Source organism: Coffea arabica, chromosome 11c (genome assembly GCF_036785885.1).
Source record: "Coffea arabica cultivar ET-39 chromosome 11c, Coffea Arabica ET-39 HiFi, whole genome shotgun sequence".
NCBI classification, from domain to species: domain Eukaryota; kingdom Viridiplantae; phylum Streptophyta; class Magnoliopsida; order Gentianales; family Rubiaceae; genus Coffea; species Coffea arabica.
Window position 1 is genome coordinate 33,518,998 of NC_092330.1, and position 18,874 is coordinate 33,537,871.

The 18,874-nt window shown below is 30.9% G+C and overlaps 3 protein-coding genes across 7 annotated transcripts in view; 1 reads left to right on the top strand and 2 right to left on the bottom strand.

Moving 5' to 3' along the window:
• The window catches only part of LOC140017018 (receptor like protein 21-like), a 132,653-nt gene that overhangs the window by 33,945 nt on the left and 79,834 nt on the right, over positions 1 to 18,874 (top strand). The window lies entirely within an intron of this gene.
• Positions 997 to 3,979, bottom strand: LOC140004328 (geranylgeranyl transferase type-1 subunit beta-like). 3 transcript variants are annotated; one of them, XR_011822775.1, is made up of 5 exons: positions 3,219 to 3,979; positions 2,299 to 2,354; positions 2,146 to 2,222; positions 1,984 to 2,029; positions 997 to 1,338 (listed from the first exon to the last, which is right to left on the bottom strand). XR_011822775.1 is itself a non-coding variant. In XM_072069871.1 (4 exons), the coding sequence occupies exons 1-4, from the start codon at positions 3,487 to 3,489 to the stop codon at positions 1,943 to 1,945; spliced, it is 225 nt and encodes a 74-aa protein (XP_071925972.1). In that variant the 5' UTR covers positions 3,490 to 3,979; the 3' UTR covers positions 1,348 to 1,942. The 3 variants fall into 3 exon arrangements, 2 of the variants coding, with proteins under 2 accessions (XP_071925972.1, XP_071925971.1); XM_072069871.1 differs by lacking the exon at positions 997 to 1,338 and having other exon boundaries at positions 1,348 to 2,029; positions 3,485 to 3,979; XM_072069870.1 differs by lacking the exon at positions 997 to 1,338 and having other exon boundaries at positions 1,348 to 2,029.
• LOC140016648 (uncharacterized) lies at positions 12,456 to 14,552 on the bottom strand. Of its 3 annotated transcripts, XM_072070223.1 has the most exons (5): positions 14,290 to 14,551; positions 13,684 to 13,947; positions 13,405 to 13,578; positions 13,221 to 13,273; positions 12,456 to 12,541 (listed from the first exon to the last, which is right to left on the bottom strand). In XM_072070223.1, the coding sequence occupies exons 1-5, from the start codon at positions 14,320 to 14,322 to the stop codon at positions 12,520 to 12,522; spliced, it is 546 nt and encodes a 181-aa protein (XP_071926324.1). In that variant the 5' UTR covers positions 14,323 to 14,551; the 3' UTR covers positions 12,456 to 12,519. The 3 variants fall into 3 exon arrangements, 2 of the variants coding, with proteins under 2 accessions (XP_071926324.1, XP_071926323.1); XM_072070222.1 differs by lacking the exon at positions 12,456 to 12,541 and having other exon boundaries at positions 12,718 to 13,273; positions 14,290 to 14,552; XR_011822856.1 differs by lacking the exons at positions 13,684 to 13,947; positions 14,290 to 14,551 and having other exon boundaries at positions 13,405 to 13,677.

Sequence of the window (18,874 nt, forward strand, 5' to 3'; positions counted from 1 at the left end):
TCACCCAAACATATAGCATCCTCAAAGTTTCGTAATTTTGGCCAATTAAGGACAATTGACGGGAAATGAAGAATTGATCGTTAGAACCAACGATTTTACCCAACAAAAAATGGGTAAAATCGAATAGAGCCATTTTTAATGGAACAATTGCAACGGACAAAAAGCTCAATTCTTCTCCTTCTTCGCTCTGCCTTTATGTAACCCCAAAATTTTTTTGCCAATCTCTGAAGTTTTAACGACCGTTATACAACTTTCAAAACAAATAAATTCATTCTAAATTTTTATTTGGGATTATTTCATAAACCAAATTGCGGTCACTTTGTGTAAAGTATCACTTTCCCATAAAAGACCAGCTCTTTATGATTTTCCTCCATTATTAGAACAGGGTACCCATTTTTTTATAACTAAATTTATTTATCGAATAAAATAAAAATAAATTTATTTTCTAATAAAAGACCAGCTCTTTATGGTTTTCCTCCATTATAAGAACAGAGTACCCATTTTTTCATAAATAAATTTATTTATCAGATAAAATACAAATAAATCTATTTTTTAATAAAAGACCAACTCTTTATGACTTTCCTCCATTATAAGAACAGAGTACCCATTTTTCCATAAATAAATTTATTTATCGGATAAAATAAAAATAAACCCGTTTTTCAATAAAAGACTGGCTCTTTATGACTTTCCTCCATTTTAAGAACAGAGCATCCATTTTTCCATAAACAAATTTATTTATCAGATAAAATAAAAATAAACCCATTTTTTCAATAAAATACCAGGTTTTTATGACTTTCCTCCATCATAAGAACAGAGTACCTATTTTGAAAGTAAAAAGGAATTTGTCAATCGGATAAACCAAAAATAAACTCATTTTTCAATAAAACACCAACTCTTTATGACTTTTTTTCATTATAAAAAAAGAGTGCCCATTTTGTCATGAACAAGTAACTTCTTTAATTAGAAACCATCGACCCCTTACCAAAGACGATCAAATGCAACTAAATGATTTTCTTGCAAGAAAGTTGCCAAAAGCAGCTTTGTGACTGTGGTTGCTATTTTTTTTTTCAACTATTTTTCAACGGTACAAAGCACAAAGATACTCAAAGCCTAAAGCCAAAAGCCAATATCTTTTTTCCCTAAACAGCAATTCTACAGCTAAAAGCCAAAAGAAAAATGAAAAATGTCGAGAGCTCAATTGCCAACAAAGCTCTTCTTCGCAGCAGCATGTTGGGCCAACCACAGCACACGCACGTATGCTTCATCAGCAGCATGTTGGGCCAACCACAGCACTTTCACAGTATCCTACTATTATGTTTCTCCCAATTTTTCAGCATTCTCAAATGGAGAACAAAATTGAATTAGGAAATAGGAAGCATCTCCCAGATCCAGAAGTCACTAATCATTCGAGGAGTAAATTCATATAGGAACAGCCTTGAAGAAAAGTTAAAGAAAAAGAAAATCTATTGCTTGCAAAAATAATAAAAATGATCCCCCCCAAGGAAAAAAGTTGAGCAACCACTACCCAGTACCAAACAACCTGCGGGTAAACAGTGACATTCCATACAAAAAGAACAACGCTGTTAAAAACAAAAATAAACAAACAAAACAAGAATAACCTGGCAGAATCAAATGGACCAAAAAAAAAAGAATAACCTAGCAGAAAAAGACCAATGTTGTTCAACAAATAACCTGCTGCTAAAAAGATACAGCTGTTTGATTTTCAAATTGTATGTGAAAGGGAAGCAGAATAAAGCTGCATCCAACACCACTAATATTATGGGTTTAGAAAGAAAAAAAACAATCGAGTACAATGACACCTAGCAAAAGTAACTGAAAAAGATAAGTTGATAAAAAACCATTGAAGACTACCAAAGAAACAAAGAGAAGTTTGTTTATTTGCGGGAAAAAAGACCGGAGAAAAAATTCAATGCGCTGAAGATCAAGCAGATGCCAAGATCATACACAATTGTGTCCACTCACCATGTGATTCCGAACCAGGAATCAACCCAAAACCACCATCATATGACTGCAAGGACAACACTTGTAAGCACATCTTAAATGTATCACAGATACACAATAGGAACATATGTTTGCAACTTGAATAATTAAACAAACTAAACATGTCATACAAGCTTTACATACCTGACACTCTATTATGTAATCCTTTGCTTTCTCTCTGTCCAGACCACTCCAATTGCCCAACAAAAAGCAGATGGCCACTGATACATTAAACTGTTAGTATTATCTATCAGTATAAGAATTTCAATAAGAAGGACCTAAAAGCATCTTCCTCACCTGCACAAAATACAAAATGGAGATTTGTCTCTGCACCATAATGAGTAGGCATAAAACTGGAAAAAGACAACAGCTTTCATGTATTAGTTTGTAATATTAGTCAAGAATCAACCGGTAGATAAAAAAGAAGTGAAAAATATAGCGACTAGAATTAAGAACAATGTCAAAGCTAGAAAGATCGGACTCCTTTAGGTCATTTTCTTAATCGATGTTACAATGACAAATCACAAAATCTTCAAGTTATAACAGTGATGTGGCAACTACAAATGTTAGAGTATGCGTGATGCAACCAAAATTTTTTCTTCCAGTTTGACACTATTCCTGCCAAGAGTAATTTCAGAGAATAGAAATTAGCTCAGGAATGAGAAACTGTCTTCAATAAATAAATAAACAAATAAACAATTGAGGATATAGAAGATGGATGCTAACACATAGCAGCATTTAAGAGATAAGCAAAGCTAAGCATTTTGCAGCCTTTTTTTTTATTGTTCTTCAGTGAATGCAGTGGTGCAGGTAATTTCTCAACATGTGAAAGAAATTTTCCAGCTGTGATCTAGAATGGAACAAAAGGTAGGTTGGACAAAGGTTGCAAATACTTCTTTCGTTGCTAATTCTTTACTTTTTTTTTTCTATACTCTCTGGAGTTTGATATATGATATGCTAACAAAGATGATAAAGTCATGGTCTACAAGCAAATCATACCTACATTTTTTGCTCAAAATCACAATATGAATCAGGTAATAAATCAATATATCTACAGATCTATCTTAAAAGTTGGCAATTTGACAAGTATCCGAGGATGGAGGGGAATCCATGTTCCCCAGAAACACAAGGCCATGAAACACATTACCTTACATGGTCCCACAAATGATGTACCCCTAAATCAGAGTCTTAAGAATGAATTTGAACAGAGAAATTACCTCCCATCTGACTGCTGAAGGTTTTTCATTGATTTTAAAATTGACGTAAAATCAATAAGTGACAAGTCACAGCCAACAGTCTTCAATATGGCCAGAAAAACCCAAGAAACCCAAATACAAGACTCAACAGCCTCTCTGACCTTTTAGAAGCTGATCGCTCAAATGAAAGCTTGGCAATCAAAATTAACAATCTACATACCCCAACAATTCCTAACAAAATCGGGATCACGGACCCATTTTCTAAAATAACATATTAAAAAACCTACACCATCGCTTTTCCTTGAAGTCTGCCATTGCATCGGAAGGGTCTTTAAAGTGTATCCATGATTGTATAAATTCAGATCTGGATGCTAGAGAGGAAGAGGGGAACCATATGTCTATGGGAAACTGAAAATTGATAGAGAGGGAAAGAGAGATAGAAGGAGAAAGGTGCAGGGGAGGTTGCAATTGAACTTTCGAGCGCTCTGATCTGAGAACAATATTTGGGAAAGTAGCCTTGCAAGTGTGGAAGGCTTGAAATTCATGTGGTGCTAGGCTTGACAAGTGCTGTGCCGGGAATGGTTAAAAAATTTTCAATGCGCGGCTCTGCTAAAAATTGAAAGGGAGCAAAATTTTGAAATTTTCACAAAAAAACACCCATGATTTCTCACCAATAACATAGAAACTTTGGCCCACTAAAATCAGTATTTGGAGGGAAGCTTTCCCGCTCTCCTTTTGGCGAGAATTTTAAGCGAGAAAAGTCCTTGCCCTCGCAGAGTATATGATGGCTCCAATTTTTGGTGAGGTATTGTCCTTTTCCTTGCTATAAGCCTCTTAAGAGCGTCAAGCTTTCTACGTCTTCCTAAAGTTGTTGTCGCTAATACCCTTTTTTGTTGTAGTGAACGGAGGAAAATTATAAAGAACTGGTATTTTATTGAAAAATATATTTATTTTTTCATCCGATAAATAAATTTATTTATGAAAAAATGGATACTCTGTTCTTATAATAGAGGAAAACTATAAAGAGCTTGTGTTTTATTGAAAAACGGGTTCATTTTAATTTTATTCGATAAATAATATTTTTTTTAGAAAAATGGGTATTATATTCTTATAATAGAGGAAAGTCATAAAGAACTGGTTTTTTTATTGAAAAAAGAGTTTATTTTTATTTTATTCGATAAACAAATTTATTTATGGCAAAATGGATACTCTTTTCTTATAAGGGAGGAAAGCCATAAAGAGTTGATGTTTTATTGAGAAACGGGTTTATTTTTATTTTTTTGATAAATAAATTTTTTTATCCGATAAATAAATTTGTTTATGGCAAAATGGGTACACGATTCTTATAATAGAGGAAAGGCATAAAGAGTTAGGATTTTATTGAAAAATGGGTTTATTTTTATTTTATCTGATAAATAATTTTTTTTTAGAAAAATAGGTACTCTGTTCTTATAATGGAGAAAAGTCATAAAGAGTTCATTTTTTTTTTATTGAAAAACGAGTTTATTACAATTTTATTCCAACCAACTGTGACCCATTTTCCCACTAACCTAAGTTAGACGGGGCTAAATCATTGAGTTTGTTAATCACAATCAAAATTAACACAGAAGCAGCTGACTCAAATCACTCAATCCTTTATGACTTATACCAAATGAATACTAGGAAGCTTATTTGAAATAATAAAAAAATATTTTATAAATGATTAAAATTTAGTACATTAGTTAGTAAGTACTTGTAACACACTTGTATAATGCATGATTATATGTATAATTTAATATTCTTTTGTACTTATATATTTTAAAATATTTTGTGAAAAATATTTTGACCTTTCACATAACCTTAGAAAATAATAAAATTTTATCGTATTATAAAATAATAATTTTATCTTATTATATTCATAGGTGTTAAGTTATAAAAATTGTGATATAAAAACAAGTGATATTCTACATGTAACTAGGAAGATTTGTTGTTATTATTATCCAAACTTTCAAGCTTTTCAAAAATTGAAAATGATTACAAACTTACTTTTCTACAATTAGTATAATTTGTTAATTAGCCAAAATTCTAGCAAAAGGCAAGCAAATGCAACTTGTAATCAATCCATTCTGATGCATGTAAAAATAAGGTAGCATTGTGCAAATAAATAAAAAAATTCACTTTATATAGTTCGTTGTGACAACCAGACTTATCCCCACTTTTGTTTGAATTTTGATTACAATGGATATAACCTATTCCCTCCAAACCCCAAATTTTGAATTATAACATTCAACCAAAACATGCTCAAACTCTCAGGCTCGGTCATACAAGGACAACTAGTGTGAATATCCGTGCTACGCACGGTGCTTACATTATTAAAATAAATTAAAAAATTATACCATTTTAATTTGAAAAAAGTTAAAAAAATTATACCAACATAATTAAAATTTAAGATTTGTCTAACAATAGTTTAAAGTATGACAAAAACTATAAATCATTCAAGAATTGTGTTTTTGCGGAAGATGGATCTTAAAATAATAATAATAATTTATATTAGAAAATGAATAATATATGGATGAAATAAATGTAATTGCATGTTTTATTTGATTTTAAATGAAATACTTACCAACATTATGCATTCGATTTGATAATCTTGTACAAAGGTGCAAACATTTTTTACACCAATCAACTTTTAGTATGAAAATTAATATTGGTGGTTTAATTAATTCTATTGAATTTTGAAGAATTCGTACTACAAAAAAAGTCCAGCAAGACTTGTATTTTTTTTGAAGTGAACTTGCTGAATCTTTTTAAAATATTTCATTGGGATCACTATGGTGTGAGATTCGCTTTGTGATTAGTTATTTTTTTCTTTGTAATCTTGTAGGTTTGAAATTAAGATGCCATTGAAATCAATAATGGAACCAATGGGGGCTAATGGAGGTCATAGCCCTCCTCCCCAAGTTTTAAAAATTTTAATTCATATTATATAAATATTTGTGTAAAATAAAACTGGTCCTCCAAATTTATTATAATTTTAGTTTATATTATGAGAATATATAAGTATATATATGTACGTGTATGTGTGAAATAACTACAATTGGGTGGGATCACCATAATGTAAAATTCATTTTGTGATAAGTTATTTTCTCTTTTGTAATCTTGCAAGTTTGGAACTAAGATGCTATTGAAATTTGTTTGGATAGAGTGTTATTTAAAATATTATTTGAAATAATTATGATAGCACTTTTTGTGATATGATGTATGTGAGATAAAAAAAATGGATGAAAAATGTGTTTATGATATAAGCAAAATATTATTTAAAAAAATCTGCTATCCAAACACTCCCAAACTAATAGGGGCTAATCGGGGCCATAGGTCCTTTCTTTTGAAAGTTTTAAAAATTTTAATTCATATTGTGTAAATATTTGTGTAAAAAAAGTTAGCCCTCCTAATTTTTTATAATTTTAGTTTATATTATGAATATATATATATATATATGTATATATATGTATGCGCGCGTGTGTGTGTGAATTAATTACCTTTGAATTAATTTTTTATTAAAAATTATTTATTTTTTAATCCCTTTATAATTTGTGAATGATTGTGAGAGTAAAATATATTATGACAATAAGATACGTTGAATTGTGAAAATTGTAATTTAAACAGGTTACTAAATTTTGGATATTTGACTTTCGTAGTTGCGAATTTCTTAAATTAATAGTTAGTTATTACTATCAGTGATATGATAAGTGTCAGTAATAAATGTGAGATGTGAATTGAAATTTGCAGATATCATTTTACAGGGGTGGTTATTATCTGTTAGTTAAAGTTTAGGAGTTTGAATTTTACGGGGTAGTGAAAAAAACGTGCGGGAAATGTGGGAAAAATATGAGCATAATTATAGGATTTGTAGGAGCGGTTACATGATTAGTTAAGATATAAACATTTTTTAATTATAAAAATGTAAAATTCTATTAAAATAGCATTCAAACTTTTGACAATTTTGGAAGCTCCCTATCCAAAACCTCCTCAGCAATACATATAGATATACTAAATGATAGTTATGGTAGCGAAATAGTTTTTACCTAATATAATATGTTGTTGCACTTTTAGCGATCATTTGATTTATTGTTGGACCTATTCACCTAAATAGAATAACACCTAAAATTATGGAAGTTCCTATCTAAAATAGTAAGTTAAGCCTAATAGATTAGTAACTTTTATACCTCAAAAGGTAAATTGGAATAAATATTAAACTTAATTTTTAAATAAATAGATTACTACTTTATATCCCAAACTTACTTTTAAAAGAGTAAGTTTAGTTCAAATAATAGTAAGTTTTTATACATAAATAGTAATTCTTACTAATAAATAGAAATGTATAAAAGTATTTATTGAAAAAAAGTATGAGAACGGAGTACCCGTTTTCCTTAAATAAATATTTATTTATCTGACAACATTATATTGAAATGCATTTTTCGATAATAAAACCAGTTCTATATGGCTTTCCCCCATTATAAGTAAAGATTAAACCCATTTTCCGTAGAGGCCCATTCATATATTCAAACGTGTGTTTCAATTTAAAAGTTTCAATTCTTTATGGCTTTCCTCTCTTACAACAACATAATACCCAAGGTGCCTTAAAGACACAATGTTTTATCAGATAAAATGAAAATAATCCCGTTGTTGAATAAAAGACCAGCTCTTTATGTCTTTTGGACCGTTACACGAACAGAGTAGCAAGGTGCCTTAAATAGAAATGTATTTATCCGAAAAAAAAGTATAGTTAAACCCGTTGTCTTATAAATGACTAGCTCTTTATGGCTTTCGTCCATCATACGGTCAGGAGTACCCAATTTTCTTAAATTGGGTACTTCATTTATCGGAAAGCATACAAAATAAACACATTGGTGTTTATTAAAAGAACCCACTTTTCAATGCTTTCGTTCAATTTCGCGCTTCTTCCTTACTACTATGCATACTGTGTTTAGCTTATCTGCCAAGCTTCGCGCCTTTTTTCCCTGCCCTTACTTCAGCGTACGACCCCCTCACTTTGGAAGTTGCCTAATTTAGGCACTCCACATTTTACATTTGCAGTTGTAATCCCCCAACACCCAACAGCCCTCCAGGTTGCAGGTAAAGAAGCCCTTTACAGGTGTCCATCACCCACACTTCCCCTATCATTTGTGGTCACAATCATACCGCAGCAACTTTCCACACCTCTTCTCTGATTCCTAAACATACCGCAGCAACATCCCATTTTCAATACAACACTTTCCTTCACTAATATTCCATTCTGAAATCATGCAGTGTATTCACATATTCCAAAGACAGGTGTGGAAAGTAAATTATATGGCAAAGAATCTGGCACGTAGCAACCTGACATGTACGGAGATGAAGGGAATGTTTCTAAAAAAGTAAATAGTGACCTATAACCGCGGTTTAGAAATGTGAATGTAGCGTACTGCAGAAGTTGGAAATGTATTGGGGTATGATGGAATTAACATAAATATAATTGGCCTATGAATAAAACACCGAAAAGGAAGCATAAGCAGTACTATCTATTTACGGGCATTACATCAACAAAATACTATCTATTTATGGACATTTTACTCTGAATCATTACATTTATGTAAAATACATAAATATGTGTAACTAAAATTGAAGAACTGTTACACTAATATTTTTACGAAAGGAAAATTGGTTGTCCTGTATTTAACATAAACTGATTTTTATGAAAGTAAAAAATATATTACCCATAACATACCTATTCTTTATGATATTTTTTTTTTGCATTACATCAACAAAACACTAGCTATTTACAGGTATTTTATTCTGAATCATTACATTTATGTAAAATACATAAATATTTATAACTAAAATTGAAAAAGTGTTACACTAATATTTTTACGAAAGGGAAACTAGTAAATTTTGTATTTAATAAATTTTAAATATGTGAAAGTAAAAAAGTTTTGCCCATAACATACCAACTCTTTATGAGTTTTTTGCATTACATCAACAAAATACTAACTATTTATGGGTATTTTATTCTGAATCATTACATTTATGTAAAATACATAAATATTTGTAAATAAAATTAAAAAGTATTATACTTATAGTTTTACTAAAGGAAAACTAGTAGATTTTGCATTTAACAAATTTTAAATATGTGAAAGTAAAAAAGATTGCGCCCATAACATACTAACTCTTTATGAATTTTTTTGCATTACATCAACAAAATACTAGATATTTATGGGCATTTTACTCTGAATCACTACATTTATGTAAAAAACATAAATGTTTGTAATTAAAATTGAAAAAGTGATACACTTATATTTTTACAAAAGAGAAATTGGTAAAATTTGTATTTAACATAAATTAAATATGTTAAAGCAATATTAAAGGTGATTTTATTAGTTACTTAATTTGTTGGTAAGAAACAAGGCTTCTTTTGCAAAATTTGTTCATTAGATTTTTCCAAATAATTAGGATATAAAGGTAAATTTTCACAATCTTTTGTTAGCAATAGACCCCAATTTCCTCCTAGGCAGTGACGAAACCAAGATTTTTTCCTTGGAGGGAGGACCAAAATGATTGACAAATAAAATTATTTTAATATGTTATGTTCAAATAATTTTCATCTATTTAAATATATGGCATCCTAAAATATCAAATATTAACTTTAATTATAAAGGTATGTCTATTTAATAAATATGTAGTATAGTCATAACTAAAATTAAGATAAGAAATAACATTTGATTAAATATCTTATAGAAAAAAATGCACTTTTCATCCTCAAAGTTTGGGTGGTTGGCCAATTTTATCCTCAAAGTTTCACCCCAAACATATTGCATCCTCAAAGTTTTGTAATTTTGGCCAATTAAGGACAATTGACGAGAAATGAAAAATTGATAGTTAAAACCAACGATTTTATCCAACAAAAAATGAACAAAACCGAATGGAGCCATTTTTAAAGGAATAATTGCAACGGACAAAAAGCTCATTTCTTCTCCTTCTTCCCTCTGGCTTTCTGCAACTCCAAAATGTTTTTGCCAATTTCTGGAGTTTTAACGACCGTTATACAACTTTCAAAACAAATAAATTCATTCTAAATTTTTATTTGGGATTATTTCATAAACCAAATCGTGGTCACTTTCCATAAAGTATCACTTTCCCATAAAAGACTAGCTCTTTATGGCTTTTTTCCATTATAAGAACAGAGTACTTATTTTTTCATAATTAAATTTATTTATCGAATAAAATAAAAATAAATCCATTTTCTAATAAAAGACTAGCTCTTTATGGCTTTCCTCCATTATAAGAACAAAGTACCCATTTTCTCATAAATAAATTTATTTATCAGATAAAATAAAAATAAATCTATTTTTCAATAAAAGACCAACTTTTTATAACTTTTCTCCATTATAAGAATAGAGTACCCATTTTTTCATAAATAAATTTATTTATCGGATAAAATAAAAATAAACCCGTTTTTTAATAAAAGATCAGCTCTTTATGACTTTCCTCCATTTTAAGAACAGAGTACCCAATTCTGATCCAAAGAAATCACCTACATTTCTTCTAGAAGAATCTTATGCCTACAGTTGCAGGGTGCTCGGATATGGATCATTTGGCCAAGAATTTTTAAGAATTAGTAGTGATAATGGAACCTGAAAATCACAATCATGAATTTCCGATGCCTTGTGACCTCCCTGAAAACTTCCAAAACCAATTAGACATGATGTAGAAATAATAAATGTGTCTGTGTCATGACTGACGGCCGTGGCTGTTACTTTCTTGACTAATACGTAAAAGAAAAGATAAAATTGTCCACAATGTCTTGAATCAGTCGCATACAACCTGGATAAACAACAATTTTATGTCGGAGAAACAGTAGGGGGAGGAATCTTAGAAAATGTTGTATTTATTGAGTTATTCCACTGCAGAAAAAAAGAAGAAGAAGAGGGATTTCATTTTATCCCCTCATCTTGTTGCAAACGCAGAATTTAGATGGAAAATCAAGAGTGAAGTAAACCGTAAAATAATCGTAAATATCTAGATTGTGTTGGCATTCTGAAAGATCTTATCGAGGTGAAAAAGGTGCTAGATCTTGCAGCTGCTACGCCTTCTTCTTTGGTGCCTCTACCTGATCAAGCCATTTGGCCTGGTGGACGGTACACACTGCTAAGTCTGCTATGCAGCAGCTGTCTATATCTGCACCTAATGTGCCTTGGTTTTCTATTGTCTGGTAAAAAGCATGGCATGTCCTTAGGCATGCTTTTTTTTCAATGGTTGGCTTGCAAAAATATATTGATGATGAAGGACAGATTGCTAAATTGAGGAATTGCAGTAGATTCCATGTGTACCCTCTGTATGCAGAGTGATGAAAATCTTGAGCACATTCTCTTCCTTTGCCCTTAGTCCTATGCGGTATGGAGATTTGTCAAGGAGAAATGCCTGGTGTTCAAGGCTCCTCCGGCATTGCTCTCAGAATACGTTTGTTTGCCAGGACCGGAGAGTGGCTTTTGCTGCAACTATTTACCACTTTGGCTGCCAAAGGAATGTGAGGGTGTTCAAGCATTTTTATGTTGAGCCTATGACATTGACTCGGCCGATTATCTGGGATTTGAGAAGAACCGCGGCTGGTTGGAGACCAGTGAACAGACAGCAGGACAATCTAAACCTGTGCTTGAACCTTAGTTGTTGTTTTTTTTTTTTTTTTGTTAAACAACTGTACCTCTCTGTTTTGTTCTTGATGTAAACTGCCCCCTACTGATGTGCAGTCTTTAGTTCTTATCGACAAAAATATGGAGCTTGCAAACAAAATAACTTGTTTGATCTAATACTTTTATCAAGAAAAGACAAAAAAACAGAAGCAAAGAGAGGCATTACCACTATGATCGCCCTTTCCACAATATCCATATGCAGGTGAAGTTTACAATTCTGTGCTTTAATTCTACTTAATAACTAGCTTACCATTCATTTATGGGGGAGCTGCTGATCCAATCAAATGCGGAGATGCTCAAGACTTCACTCTCAATCTTTATTATGGCTCCGTGGAGAACACATTTTTTCCAACCCCTTTCCAATAGACATCCTGAATCCACCTTCTTTCTTTGATGACGAAGTGTCTGTTCTAGAATCCTTCTTCGGTTGAATTGCATGAACAAGGGCCTCAACTTCTTCCTTTGCTCTTTCAAAGACGTTTGGACCTTTAATTTCAGTAATGGGAGTGTTCTCATCTATGTCATCACTTGCTCCATGAGTTTCTTTATGATGATGATTTGACGGCTTCTTTTTATGTAAAAATGCTTCAATGTCTTCCTTAGCTCTCTCAATAAATTTAGGCGACTTTCTGTCCTGCTCTAATAAGGTTGAAAAAGAGAGATAACTAGTCAAGTACGGGCTTCAAACTCTTCAAGAACCTAGTTGTCAGTGTCTTAAAGACATTAATTTGTGTTAGAAGAGTAAAAGAGACAATACGAGGAGGAAGTCGCAACTAATTACAAAAACCAGGGATAGTCTCTCATAAGTCTCTTCCTTTTGCAGTTCCTTGATTTAAAAAAAAACTGTTAACGCTTCACATTGTCCCTGGAGCATGCCTCTTGATTATACATTTTTAATGGGTCGATGCAGAAAGAGATCATCTACATTAATCCTCAACGTTTTTATATTTGCTAGGGATCCTCAAAGAAACTTATGTAACAGAAAATTTTTCATGTTATGTTTTTCTTTTGAACACCTTTTTTGCAAGATCTACTCGTAGTGGTGCGAATGATTCATGCTTGTTCCAGACACCATACATAAACAAAATTACGTGAATGGAAACACAACATCCATTTTCACGACAACAGCAACCAAACCTGTAAATTAAATTCTGACAAAGGTGCTCAATTCCCAGTGGATTGAATGCAACAAGGCCAACCCTCAAAACTTATACTACTAAAGTAACAGGGAAGTGACTCGAGAACCGAAGAGAATAAAATACCAAATCCAAAGAGATCGCTTCAAACATGATCGTAAACAGGACAAGACAGTTCATACCTGAATGAGTTTCTGAAACTTCTGATTTTAATTCCACATTTGCAGCAGAATGCCTGCAATCCGTCTCACAATATTAACAAATCAATCAAGCACATCAATTAAAATGGATGGCATTTGGTCTGTCAACTTTCATAATAACGACATACAAAGTAATTAACAAAGACACAGTAAGTGTTGCTAATACCACTACATCCAAAGTCCCTGGTCCGTCATCAGGATAATTCGCCTTCAAAGCCATTATATCAGACCATTGAATTTCAATCTTATTCTTGTGCCCGCCATCAAGAACCTCCCGTACAAGCTTATGCTTTGCAAAATAACACTTTGCTACCAAATCCCCTCCATATCTTGACTTATACTAGAAATTAGAACAAAGACATGCAATCAAAATTAACGAAATCACAAGCAATCCAATAAAACAAGTTTCTAAAATCCATGATCCAATGCAAATGTATAAATATACCTTCCGGGTCCCAATTCGCAGAATAGTTGCTGGAAAATTTGAAGCCTTGAGCTTCTCAGAGGAACCAGAAGCAGCGGCCCCTTTAAGCTCTTTTTTACTGGAACTTGCACCCTTAGGTGAATTAGCTTGAGAAAGCCTCATTTGGATCAATTCCAAAAGGGAAGGACTTTTCCTCAGCCTCAATCCCAATGGACTCGGCTCGTCTAATGGGTTATACTGAGCCGGCAGTGCCACCGGAAAGCCACCCACTTCCCCACTTCCCTGCTGCTACAGCCAAACCCCCCTGAAAGTACATCAGAAATTGAACTTTCCAATCATACAGACAAGACCACATAGAATAAAACCAGGAAAAAAAAAACCCAAAATTCACACAAACTCTTAAAAACTGATAGATGTTCAAGATCCAATTTTGACGGGCCGTTTTCATTTTGCCTTCCAGTAAGACTCATTTCTCTACTCTAACTGAGATAAGCATTTCACTCTAATCCACTGAAGTAGAAGTCTACAATTTCAAAAAGTTTATCTTGCGATTGTTAAATTGACCAAAAATGCAAGAAAAAGGCAATTGACAAAACAGAGATGAAAATAATATATTAAAAAACCTACACCATCGCTTTTCCTTGAAGTCTGCCATTGCATTGGAAGGGTCTTTAAAGTGTGTCCATGATTGTATAAATTCAGATCTGGATGCTAGAAAGGAAGAGAGGAACCATATGTCTACGGGAAACTGAAAATTGATAGAGAGAGAAAGAGGGATAGAAGGAGAAAGGTGCAGGGAAGGTTGCGATTGAACTTTCGAGGGCTCTGATCTGAGAACAATATTTGGGAAAGTAGCCTTGCAAGTATGGAAGGCTTGGAATTCATGTGGTGCTAGGCTTGACAAGTGCTGTGTTGGGAATGGTTAAAAAATTTTCAATGCGCGGCTCTGCTAAAAATTGGAAGGGAGCAAAATTTTGAAATTTTCACAAAAAAACATCCATGATTTCTCACCAATAACATACAAACTTTGGCCCACTAGAATCAGTATTTGGAGGGAAGCTTTCCCGCGCTCCTTTTGGCGAGAATTTTAAGCGAAAAAGTCCTTGCCGCTAATACTCTTTTTTGTTGTTGTGAACGGAGGAAAAACCATAAAGAACTGGTATTTTATTAAAAAATATATTTATTTTTTCATTTGATAAATAAATTTATTTATGAAAAAATGGATACTCTGTTCTTACAATAGAGGAAAACTATAAAGAGCTTGTGTTTTATTGAAAAACGGGTTCATTTTTATTTTATTCGATAAATAATATTTTTTTTAGAAAAATGGGTACTATATTCTTGTAATGGATGAAAGTCATAAAGAACTGATTTTTTATTGAAAAAAGAGTTTATTTTTATTTTATTTAAAACAAATTTATTTATGGCAAAATGGATACTTTTTTCTTATAAGGGAGGAAAACCATAAAGAGCTGATGTTTTTATTGAGAAACGGGTTCATTTTTATTTTTTCGAAAAATAAATTTTTTTTATCCGATAAATAAATTTATTTATGGCAAAATGGGTACACGGTTCTTATAATAGAGGAAAGGCATAAAGAGTTAGGATTTTATTGAAAAATGGGTTTATTTTTATTTTATCTGATAAATAATTTTTTTTTAGGAAAATGGGTACTCTGTTCTTATAATGGAGAAAAGTCATAAAGAGTTCATTTTTTTTTAATTGAAAAACAGGTTTATTACAATTTTATTCCAGCCTACTGTGACCCATTTTCCCACTAACCTAAGTTAAACAGGCTAAATCATTGAGTTTGTTAACCACAATCAAAATTAACACAGAAGCAGCTGACTCAAATCACTCAATCCTTTATGGCTTATACCAAATGAATACTAGGAAGCTTATTTGAAATAACAATAAAATATTTTATAAATGATTAAAATTTAGTACATTAGTTAGTAAGTACTCGTAACATACTTGTATAATGCATGATTATATGTATAATTTAATATTCTTTTGTACTTATATATTTTAAAATATTTTGTGAAAAATATTTTGACCTTTCACATAACCTTAGAAAATAATAAAATTTTATCGTATTATAAAATAATAATTTTATCTTATTATATTCATAGGTGTTAAGTTATAAAAATTATGATATAGAAACAAGTGATATTCTACATGTAACTAGGAAGATTTGTTGTTATTATTATCTAAACTTTCAAACTTTTCAAAAATTGAAAATGATTACAAACTTACTTTTCTACAATTAGTATAATTTGTTAATTAGCCAAAATTCTAGCAAAAGACAAGCAAATGCAACTTGTAATCAATCCATTCTGATGCATGTAAAAATAAGGTAGCATTGTGCAAATAAATAAAAAAATCCACTTTATATAGTTCGTTGTGACAATCAGGCTTATCCCCACTTTTGTTTGAGTTTTGATTACAATGGATATAACCTATTCCCTCCAAACCCCAAATTTTGAATTATAACATTCAACCAAAACATGCTCAAACTCTCAGGCTCGGTCATACAAGGACAACTAGTGTGAATATTCGTAATACGCACGGTGCTTACATTATTAAAATAAATTAAAAAATTATACCATTTTAATTTGAAAAAAGTTAAAAAAAGTATACCAACATAATGAAAATTTAAGATTTGTCTAACAATAGCTCAAAGTATGACAAAAACTATAAATCATTCAAGAATTGTGTTTTTGCGGAAGATGGATCTTAAAATAATAATAATAATTTATATTAGAAAATAAATAATATATGGATAGAAATAAATTTAATTGCATGTTTTATTTGATTTTAAAATGAAATACTTACCAACATTATGCATTTGATTTGATAATCTTGTACAAAGGTGTGAACATTTTTTACACCAATCAACTTTTAGTATGAAAATTAATATAGGTGGTTTAATTAATTCTATTGAATTTTGAAGAATTCGTACTACAGAAAAAAGTTCAGCAAGACTTGTATTTTTTTTGAAGTGAACTTGCTGAATCTTTTTAAAATATTTCATTGGGATCACTATGGTGTGGGATTTGCTTTGTGATTAGTTATTTTTTTTCTTTGTAATCTTGTAGGTTTAAAATTAAGATGCCATTGAAATCAATAATGGAACCAATGGGGGCTGATGGAGGTCATAGCCCTCCTCCCCAAGTTTTAAAAAATTTAATTCATATTATATAAATATTTGTGTAAAATAAAACAGGTCCTCCAAATTTATTATAATTTTAGTTTATATTATCACAATATATATAAGTATATATGTGTGCGTGTGTGTGTGAAATAACTACATTTGGGTGGGATCACCATAGTATAAAATTCATTTTGTGATCAGTTATTTTCTCTTTTGTAATCTTGCAGGTTTGGAACTAAGACGCTATTGAAATTTGTTTGGATAGAGTGTTATTTAAAATATTATTTGAAATAATTACGATAGTATTTTTTGTGATATGATGTATGCGAGATAAAAAGGTGTATTGAAAAATGTGTTTATGATGTAAGCAAAATATTATTTGAAAAAATCTGCTATCCAAACACTTCCAAACTAATAGGGGCTAATCGGGGCCATATGTCCCTTCTTCCTAAAGTTTTAAAAATTTTAATTCATATTGTGTAAATATTTGTGTAAAAAAAAGTTAGCCCTCTTAATTTTTTTATAATTTTAATTTATATTATGAGAATATATATATATATATATATATATATGTATATATGTATGCGTGTGTGTGTGAATTAACTACCTTTGAATTAATTTTTTATTAAAAAATTATTTATTTTTTAATCCCTTTATAATTTGTGAATGATTGTGAGAGTAAAATATATTATCACAATAAGATACGTTGAATTGTGAAAATTGTAATTTAAACAGGCTACTAAATTTTGGATATTTGACTTTTGTAGTTGCGAATTTCTTAAATTAAAGATTAGTTATTACTATCAGTGATATGATAAGTGTCAGTAATAAATGTGAGATGTGAATTGAAATTTGCAGATATCATTTTACAGGGGTGGTTATTATCTGTTAGTTAAAGTTTAGGAGTTTGAATTTTACGGGGTAGTGAAAAAAACGTGCGGGAAATGTGGAAAAAATATGAGCATAATTATAGGATTTGTAGGAGCTATTACATGATTAGTTAAGAGATAAACATTTTTTAATTATAAAAATGTAAAATTCTATTAAAATAGCATTCAAACTTTTGATAATTTTGGAAGCTCCCTATCCAAAACCCCCTCAGCAATACATATAGATATACTAAATGATAGTTATGGTAGCGAAATAGTTTTTACCTAATATAATATATTGTTGCACTTTTAGCGATCATTTGATTTATTGTTGGACCTATTCACCTAAATAGAATAACACCTAAAATTATGGAAGTAAGTTTCTTATCTAAAATAGTAAGTTAAGCCTAATAGATTAGTAACTTTTATACCTCAAAAGGTAAATTGGAATAAATATTAAACTTAATTTTTAAATAAGTAGATTACTACTTTATATCCTAAAGTTACTTTTAAAAGAGTAAGTTTAGTTCAAATAATAGTAAGTTTTTATACATAAATAGTAATTCTTACTAATAAATAGAAATGTATAAAAGTATTTATCGAAAAAAAGTATAAGAACGGAGTACCCATTTTCCTTAAATAAATATTTATTTATCTGACAACATTATATTGAAATGCATTTTTCGATAATAAAACCAGTTCTATATGGCTTTCCCCCATTATAAGTAAAGATTAAACCCATTTTCCGTAGAGGCCCATTCATATATTCAAACGTGTGTTTCAATTTAAAAGTTCCAACTCTTTATGGCTTTTCTCTCTTACAACAACATAATACCCAAGGTGCCTTAAAGACACAATATTTTATCAGATAAAATAAAAATAATCACGTTGTTGAATAAAAGACCAACTCTTTATGTCTTTTGGACCGTTACACGAACAGAGTAGCCAAGGTGCCTTAAATAGAAATGTATTTATCAGAAAAAAAAAGTATAGTTAAATTAAACCCATTGTCTTATAAATGATCAGCTCTTTATGACTTTCGTCCATCATACGGTCAGGAGTACCCAATTTTTTTAAATTGGGTACTTCATTTATTGGAAAGCATACAAAATAAACACATCGGTGTTTATTAAAAGAACCCCACTTTTCAATGCTTTCGTCTGATTTCGCGCTTCTTCCTTACTACTAT

Excerpts from the sequence above, each read along its gene's own strand:
- LOC140016648 (XM_072070222.1), bottom strand. The coding sequence starts at position 14,322 with ATGCAATGGCAGACTTCAAGGAAAAGCGATGGT. Across the intron at positions 13,948-14,289 it reads CTTCAAGGAAAAGCGATGGT|CAGGGAAGTGGGGAAGTGGG; the intron begins GTAGGTTTTTTA and ends TGGCTGTAGCAG. Across the intron at positions 13,274-13,404 it reads CAGGGACTTTGGATGTAGTG|GCATTCTGCTGCAAATGTGG; the intron begins GTATTAGCAACA and ends GACGGATTGCAG.
- LOC140004328 (XM_072069870.1), bottom strand. The coding sequence starts at position 3,247 with ATGAAAAACCTTCAGCAGTCAGATGGGAG. Across the intron at positions 2,355-3,218 it reads CTTCAGCAGTCAGATGGGAG|TTTTATGCCTACTCATTATG; the intron begins GTAATTTCTCTG and ends GTCTTTTTCCAG. Across the intron at positions 2,223-2,298 it reads CCATTTTGTATTTTGTGCAG|TGGCCATCTGCTTTTTGTTG; the intron begins GTGAGGAAGATG and ends TTAATGTATCAG.